We start from the raw sequence: 9,397 nt of genomic DNA on the forward strand, positions 1-9,397 counted from the left end.
CTTCCTGGAGCTTCAGGAGAGCACTGGGTGTTCGGCACCTAGTCACATGAGGCTGTCATAACCCAAAAGGCCTGGAAGGAAACTCAGACTTTGAACTTGAAGAGTGGAGGAAGCTTTCAGCGCTATTCATTCTCCACTATTCAATGCAGGCAGTCTGGACTGGTTATTCTGATCAGCCGAGTTATTCCAGATTCGGGAGCGAGCTGCTCATACGACTAGGTGTGATACCTAGGACGCCATGCAGAATGTGGACAGGGAGTATATTACATAGTCACTATTCTGCATTCTAGGTGCATACACACATTTTGCAGAAAGTCCGGACAACCCCCTTACAGGGACTCTGTCACCCGAATTTGGCGGGACTGGTTTTGGGTCATATGGGCGGAGTTTTCGGGTGTTTTATTCACCCTTTCCTTACCCGCTGGCTGCATGCTGGCTGCAATATTGGATTGAAGTGCATTCTCTGTCCTCCATAGTACACGCCTGCGCAAAGCAATCTTGCCTTATGCAGGCGTGTACTACGGAGGACAGAGAATGAGCTTCAATCCAATATTGCAGCCAGCATGCAGCCAGCGGGTAAGGAAAGGTTGAATCAAACACCCGAAAACTCCGCCCATATGACCCAAAACCAGTCCCACCAAATTCAGGTGACAGAGTCCCTTTAAGAACTGGCTACTTTTGAACCGATGCCAGGTCATCTTATTTCCCCCTGATGCCATTTTTTGTCCTTTCTAAATCCACTATAATGTTCCAGAGATATCGGCTTTTCCAGTTAGTGCAATTTTTTTTTTTATGGTCTACACATTATGTTACGCTCAGATAAGGTGACAAATCGCTGGTGATAAATTCCCTGTAAGGCTGTGTTCCAAGTTGGGGGTTGCTACTTTAATAAGGGGAGAAAAAAAAAAAACATTCATGCACCATGGTTGCAACATGTGAAATGCAGCCTAAAGGCCACGTCACACTTAGCGAGATCGCTGCTGAGTCACAAGTTTTGTGACGCAACAGCGACCTCAGTAGCGATCTCGCTATGTGTGACACGTAGCAGCGATCAGGCCCCTGCTGTGAGATCGCTGGTCGTGTCGGAATGGCCTGGGCCATTTTTTGATCGTTGAGGTCCCGCTGGACAGCACACATCGCTGTGTTTGACACCTTACCAACGACCTCGTTGACATGACGTCCCATTGAATCATCATGAAATAGCATCGTTCTACAGGTCGCTACAGGTCACCGCATCGCTGCTGCGTCGTTGGGGAGATCGCACTGTGTGACATCTCACCAGCGACCACAAAGCGACGCAGCAATGATCCCTGACAGGTCGTATCGTTGTCGGGATCGCTTTAGCGTCGCTAAGGGTGACGGGGCCTTAAGGATATTGTCAGACTGTGAGCACTTCCAAATCTATGTTCGCCAATGGCTGCAGAATTGTGAAACAAAACCATGTGGCAATTGGCCATCATGGTGGGCAGAGTTTCAGCTGCACCCTCTGGCCCCATCTTAAAGGTATACAATATGGAGTTTAATTTAGGTTTTTCATTCGGTCCCAGGTATAACATCCGGTCTTGAAATATGCTACCAGAACCACGGGCAGCACGTATCGGGCACTTGCTGCAATGTCAACCAGGTATTTGACTCAAAACACTGACATTTCACAGAAAAAAAAAAAAAAAAAAACAACACTTTAAAAAAGTGTCATGTCTCTTCCTGCATGCGTGTATAGGGTGAAAGCTGTCGCACGAGGGGTGCAGGCTGGGTGAGCCGCCAGGGATCCGCCTGTCCGGCTAGTCTTCCGCGTGGCCGCAGCGTTGCAGAGTCCGACACAAATGGTTAAAACAATGCAACTAGGGTCCGATGCACCATTTGGGCAGCATGTATCAGCTGTCTGGTTCCATTTAAACATATAGTCTGCCTTTAGAAATATTTGTGAAAGAAAAATGAATCCTTCTTAACTAGACCTGGGCAAAGTGCAGCCCGCAGGTTACATCCAACTCTGGTTTTAGATCAGACAGCCGAATGGATGAAAACACTGGCCCTCACGCACCTAAAGGTACCTTCACACAACGATTTTGTTAACGATATCGTTGCAACGTCACGCTTTTTGTGACGTAGCAATGATCCCGCTAACGATCTCCTTATGTGTGACAACGACCAACGATCAGGCCCCTGCTGGGAGATCGCTGGTCGCTGGGGAATGATCAGGACCTTTTTTTGGTCGCTGATCACCCGCTGTCATCGTTGGATCGGCGTGTGTGACACCGATCCAACGAGGTGTTCACTTGTAACCAGAGTAAACATCGGGTTACTAAGTGCAGGGCCGCGCTTAGTAACCCGATATTTACCCTGGTTACCATTGTAAAAGTAAAAAAAAAAAAAAAAAAAAAAAAAAAAAACAGTACACTCACATTTCGATGTCTGTCACGTCTCCCGCCGTCAGCTTCCCTGCACTTTCTGTGTCAGCGCCGGCCGTAAAGCAGAGCACAGCGGTGACGTCACCGCTGTGCTCTGCTTTACGGCCGGCGCTGACACAAAGTGCAGGGAATGCCGAAGTCTTTCCCCTGATCGTTGGAGAGAGCTGTCTGTGTGACAGCTCCCCAGCGACCACACAACGACTTACCAACGATCACGGCCAGGTCGTATCGCTGGTCATGATCGTTGATAAGTCGTTTAGTGTAACGGTACCTTTACTTGCTGTATTGTTAGGATTAGCGATGAGCGAGTGTACTCGGGTTTCCCGAGCACGCTCAGGTGTCCTCAGAGTATTTTTTAGTGCTCAGAGATTTAGTTTTCATCGCCGCAGCTGAAAGATTTACATCTGTTAGCCAGCTTGATTACATGTGGGGATTCCCTAGCAACCAGGCAACCCCCACATGTACTCAGGCTGGCTAGTAGCTGTAAATCATGTAGCTGCGTCAACAAAAACTAAATCTGAGCACTAACAAATACTCGGAGGACCCCCGAACGTGCTTGGGAAATAATTATAAATTTAGCGCCAACATATTCTGCAGCACTTTTCAATTAAAATCTCGAGCAACGACTATACTCGCTCATCACTAGTCAGGATGCAAATAGTGGTGAATATAATGGCGGAGGGGCGTGCCACGAGCTCCTTCATCCATCATTTCGAATGTGTGACAGACACGATGTCACTGTATTATATAGGCTGTGCATCAGTGCACACAGTAAAGGGAGTAGGGAGATTGAGATCCATTATTAAATTATTATTGATATATATTCCTCTGTGAGTGTGGCACGTGTCTGTATATTTAGGAGGGCTATGTAGACCCTCATACAATACATAGCATATTTAATTAATTCTGCTTAATATTATGTTTGATATTAATTGCACTCAAAGTTAATATTAAGCAGAATTCATTTCCGTCTATTTGTTGGGCACTCAGAGGAAAATTCAATTACCCACCCCTGTTCTAAAGCGATTACTGAATTGAGCGTGCATTGTAAAAGGATGACATCATTGCTACAAAGTCTGTAAAATTTCCTCCCACCTAAATACTCTGTGATCATTAGTGACATTATTTAAAAATGTAAGCACTTCGCAACTGCAGAAACAAAGACAACTTAAAGCTGTAGAATAGAATTGCCAACTTGCTGATTGCTGGGGTTGATAGTCCAAGTGTTCAGGGTGCTTGAGTCACAGTTCAGACAAGCAGTTTTGTGGTGCCACTAGACTGAACTGTGTGCTTCCGATGTTACTGTATGAGGAGGTGGCCAAGCTCCGGCGCCAACATCACACTCCTGCCATCCTGGCTAGCTCAGGACAGCGCTTACAAACTCAGAAGACAAATAACTTGTACACAGAGCGCAAATCCCATTATATTGCTGTCTTTCACTAGAAAGGCTGGGATTTAACAGAGCTCCATGATGGGAGGCGTGGGTGGGTCTTTTGCAGACAGATGCCAAAACGGTCTATGGGCATCTTATGTTCACATCACAGGGTGGCCGATGGGTGCATAAAATAATGCACACCCCATACCGATGCACTGTTAATGCCGCTTTCAGAAAACGACAGCAGCTTTTTATAGGTTAACAGTTCCGCTCTAACAGCGGCTATTAGAAGCAGATCCTGGCTGCAATATGCGCCATTATCTGCCAATAAGAAACTCCGTTTGTGAGACTGCGCCATACACCAGCTCCCAATCTGTGAAGGAGAAGAAGATTAAAGAGGACCCGTCACTTGGTCAAAGTACTGGAGTTAAGTACCTTGTACATATCCCTGAGCTGCACCTATTCTGCTGCTTTTCTCCATTGGGCACTGCATCACTTCCCTCCATAATCAAAACAAGTTAAAGGGAACCGGTCACCCCCTCAGGCGTTTGTAACTAAAAGAGCCACCTTGTGCTGCACAAATGCTGCATTCTGACAAGGTGGCTCTTTTAGTTATGATGACTGCACACACCGAAATAAATCACTTATAAAATGTTCCCCCCTCATACATGAAGCATGTGAAGTCTCTGCTTACAGACCAACTGCACATTTCTTCATATTCTTCTCTGGTGGCATGCGCTTCCACCCAGAAAGCGCACACCCCTGTAAGGTACTAACAGGAATGCGGGATGCAGTGACGAGCAGCTGGCAGAGCAAGAGAGATAGAGATATCTCAACAGTAAATACCCCACGCAGGGAGTTAGGGGGTGTAAATATACAGGCCCACAATGTTTATACAGCAATAAAGTAACTACAAGGGGGAAATAACGGGTTAACTTATCAGTCTCTGATTCCTGGATGATGGTGGCTGGAAAATCCCACAATGGTGCTGTAGGTGGCACGAGAAAAGTCTCTGAGCCGGTGGTCTTGTGATCCTGGAACGAGGTGCTAAACAGGTAAAGGTCTGCAAATGATGTACAAAGTCCCGGACTGGAGGCCGCGGTCTCACCGTTGCGAACCGCATGCAACGCTGGGTCAGCGCTACCAAGAGAGACCGCAGATGCACCGACCGGTTAGTGCTGCAGGGGTCGGAGAATAACTGGGAATAGGTCTCAGGAGATGCACAGTCTGTATGCGCGGGGATGGAACGCTGCAGTTGGCATCGGTCAAAGAGGGAGTCAACCTTCTCCTGTAACACACGCTGGGTACCCACCAAAAGCCCCGTTCCCGCGCGCTCAGTCTCTTTTATATCACTTCTGCCCCAACAGTCAGGGGCAAAGGTCTACTCTGATCAGAAAGTGCTTCCCCCGCCAACAATGTGGTGACAGTCCCTACAGTTCCAGCCTGGACACGCAAGAGAGACCACAATTCTTGTCCATCTTCCTAGACCCCCAGAGAAGAAGGTGAAGAAATGTGCAGTTGGTCTGCAAGCAGAGATTTCACATACAGTACTGCACTCCAAAGCTAACAAATGTGAATATCTCTACAATGGAGCGATGGAGCATAAAACAGACAAGAGACACAATCAGGGGATGCCAGGATTTTTTTTTTTTTTTTTTTAGCAAGTGACAGGTCCAATTTATATTGGAAGCTAGCTGGCCTGGTATCCAGCTGATCAATGTAGCTAAGGATTTCCTAAATGCAGTCTATACACATTTGATTAGGGTCAGGAAAGACAGCTTCAGCTGCCAGCTATGACATATGTATGGGCAACTTAACCCTTGATAATAGATGAAGCTACTTCTGGCCAGGCTTTCCTCTGCTATGTAGTAATGTACAAGGTGCACCAGAGATCTGTTCAGGTGGATTACAAGGCAGGAGACCTTCCCCTACAATATCCCCATGCCCTGTATAGTAGGAAGATACCTGTTGTAAGCATATAACTTATGAGAATCAGTAACTCTGTGTAATGTTTACGTGATATTGATTTTTTAGGTTACTCATCCATTTTTGAGCCCTGTTCTGTTCAAAAACAGTAAAATACACAATGCAAGCAAGTTACCGTATATATAGGGCCTATAAGAAACCCCAGTTATCGGAAGCATGTTGTATCACATTTCAAGATCCGGCTACTGATCTTTCTCTTCACTGCAGCTCTGCGTCTTCTGATTAGCTACATTATATAAACGTAAGCCCTGCGGGAATCTGTGCACGAAGAGCAGATTTGTGTTACCAAAATGGTCATTAATTGCAAAGTACACAAGTGAGAAGGTAAAATCTGAGCTTTAACATGTCAGATTGCACGCGACTATAGCATAGATGGAAGAGAAGTGGTTACCGTATATAAACAAGACCCAAGATCAATGTGGGAGGTAAATGATTAACCCATTGTTTTACACAATTGAGAACAAAACATATCCTACCTCACCGCATATTCCCAGGGCCCAACATTAACAAAAGCTACAAACTTTTGATTGACTAAGTGTTCCCAACGTCACAAGATTGAGCATATGCGTCACAGAAGATGGCATGTAGATTCCTTAAAACTATACAAATATGAAGGGCTATATCATAAATCAAAGTTGGGCGGCGTTCCTACAGCTACATGGTTCAGTTCATTTCATTGTGGCTTTATACCAGGTTTGTAGGTTCTTAGATATTTGCTTAGGCCTATTGTCACATTCTTGCTGACCACATAACACAGGAGCAAACAGTACTGTGTGAAGACCATTCCTCCGGCAATGATGCAATATACGAGAGTCATCATTAGTCAGACATTAGTGTGCAAATCCAAGCGGTCAGTCAGTTAGGACATTCCACATAGTCTGGCTGATGTCATAGGATAAAGGTTTGTTTAAATGCCATACTCACCTCATTTGTCCACATTATATTCAAATGAATGCGGTTTACTCACCGCCAGCAATTTTATCTCACAAAAGGCTACAACTAGGCAACATGATCTGCTGTGCACTGGCATGTGGCAGGAGTCATCAGTCAACTGCCTTCCATAACAATGTTTTGACATATCAGCCAAAATATTTATAGTGGCTTTAGCATTGCACTGTAGCAAACGTGTCAAAAAAGTAAAGGAAATCAAATAAGAGGATTACGGAATATCTGTTGATGGCATGTGTGACCCATGTCTGGAACACAGCTGAACCGACTGTAGCTTGTTGGCGTCTTAATCCAGCCGATTAGGGAGCTGGATCCCACAACGAACACTCATTGCTCACCCATCGTAATGGGCTATTCCAGTTTATATACTGTAAGTGTTAACATGTCCACAAGCTTGGCGATTTTTTAGAATATCGAGGGTATAACTGTTGTGACCCCCACCAATTGAAACACAATGGGCATGCTGTGCCACTCATCTCAAATATATGGCACCGAAAATACTCTAGGCCGAGCTCACACCACATTTTCTCCGCTCCGAGAGAATTGGGCCAATTATGCTAATAGAACTTATCAGATTTGGATCACAGATTGATCCAATTTTGTCAGATGTGAAGTGGATGGGGAAAAAAAAAATATCCATTCTGTCGGACGTTTTGTGAGATCGCACTAGCACCGAAGATACGGTAGTCTGCACAAGCCTTAATGAGTGCTCACTGTTTGGTGGAGATCCAAGGGGATTGATCCTATCAGCAGCCAGAAGGGGCCCTCATTCATTGCAGTCTACTCAATGTTTTAGCAATGATCGGGTGACAATTTCTCCAAACTGGAATACCTCCTCAAGGAAAGGTGATCAACTGATCATTTTTGACTCTTCACCCCTAGTATTTTCAGTTGCCTATATTTGTGTATTGCAAAGGCAAAGAGACGCACCAAATTTACTAACGTTTCATTTTTATCAAAGAAAGAATATTATTTTAGCTAACCTGCCAGGTAAAGTGCATGAAGATGTGCAACAAGTATTCTATTTGCCCCATTTGTGCTGAATCTGCAGCAGGATCCATGAAAATCTATTCATTTCATTAATCCATTAATAGGGACCATGCATATTAAAGAGGGACACCTTGACATTGTCAGATGTTTTTTTACCTCTGATCAAAACCTCTAAGTACCTTGTGCTCAATAGCGGAGTTCGTGTATTCATTAGTCGCAATTTGCCGACGCACCATATATGTATGAACAAACATGATGCCATCGCTTCCGGAAAAAAAGGTATTAAAAACAAAAAAAAACAAAAAAAACACCACTAAGTAGTTTCTTAAATTCTTGTGCAACCCCTTTTAAAAGGTTGGTATAAACAGTAAGAAGAATCTCCAACACAAGTGACAGGATGACGCCATTTCTCCTAGATCCTGCTCCTCCAATCTCAAGCCACTAAATCTCATGCAAAAAACTTCAACATCTGTGAAAACAAGTGGCCTCATTGGACTACAGAATGCTGTGCGCCATCGGAGCAATATCATATGGGGATGAAAAGTAAAATTAATATATTCATATGACATGTGTGTGTTCTGAACAGCCATGCTACGAGCCGAGTCTTTCCTTCACCTGGGGCAAAGGTTTACCCTGTATCTAAATACAGAACACGTTGGTGGCCCCAGGCATCTCCCCCACCAAGCTACACCCCTGCCGCCATGTAATAAGACGACATTCTCCATTACATGGTTACAATACAGATTCATGTTAATAATTACAGAACATCGAACCACAGGTAACCGTGGAGATACGCCACCTTTTCTGAACAGCTGGAAATCGAAAAGGCTCTTTTTATACCCCAACAAAAACTAGAAAACTGCCGTAAAAACACCGATAAATATGACCCTGGGCAAAATCAAGCTTTCCAATCCTGACAAGAAAGGGTTACAAGTTCTCTTGTCAGCTTGCCATAGAGAACCAGGTTGTGACATTCGTGGTCTGTGGCTCTCCTGAAAAAATCACAACTCCCAGCATTGCCGCACATGCTGGGAGTTCTAGTTCTCCAAGGAGCTGTTGTAATCCCCAGCTAATGCACAGATTTGTCAGGATTATCTGCCTTCAGCCAGGACTAGAGAGGAAACCATATCAGCAGCACCTGCTACTCACCATTGTAGTCCACAGATGCCTTCTTGGCCCCCTGGGGCAGCATCCATGGTGGGTTATCTGCGTACAGAGAGTTGGCATTTGCATTCTTCTTCCCAAATAGCTTGTTGAGAGTTCCCTGCATGGAGCTATTCTTCTTCATTGTGTAGAATACGTCCTCACAAGGCGAAGAATAGGAATCTTTTCAGTCTCTAGCAGAGCATGTCTTCCCAGACAGCTGGGAGTCAGTCCCTGTATGTCGCAGGCAGGAGGAAATGAAGCACAAACCCACCTTTCCAGCAGGTAAATAGCTCATTCCTGTTGGTTGAGTCCATGATTTGCCTGCACCTGACCCCACCCTCCTCACAAACTGCACTGGTCACATTCCTGCTCTCACCTGGCACCACCTTCTAATGGGAGCTCAGCCCAGATGTAACCTCTCTGCTGCCAGAAGGTGAAACCTTCCTTCACCGCCCACTGGCTGATGGCAGGTGTCATTCACCACTCACTCCTGGTTCTGGCTTACAAATACTGAGGTAAAAAACCCACAAACTCCATAATGTGT

General features: G+C 45.2%; 1 protein-coding gene across 1 annotated transcript in view; it reads right to left on the reverse strand.

Annotated features, from left to right (window-relative positions):
* LOC138669578 (uncharacterized protein C6orf132 homolog) overlaps window positions 1–9,113 on the reverse strand; it is a 78,042-nt gene extending 68,929 nt beyond the window's left edge. The window contains exon 1 of the mRNA XM_069756155.1: window positions 8,857–9,113. Coding sequence (XP_069612256.1) covers window positions 8,857–8,995 — 139 coding nt within the window. The 5' untranslated portion in view covers window positions 8,996–9,113. The remainder of the gene's footprint in view (window positions 1–8,856) is intronic.
* Window positions 9,114–9,397: the final 284 nt, after the last annotated feature.

This window comes from Ranitomeya imitator, chromosome 3 (assembly GCF_032444005.1).
Source record: "Ranitomeya imitator isolate aRanImi1 chromosome 3, aRanImi1.pri, whole genome shotgun sequence".
Lineage (NCBI taxonomy): Eukaryota > Metazoa > Chordata > Amphibia > Anura > Dendrobatidae > Ranitomeya > Ranitomeya imitator.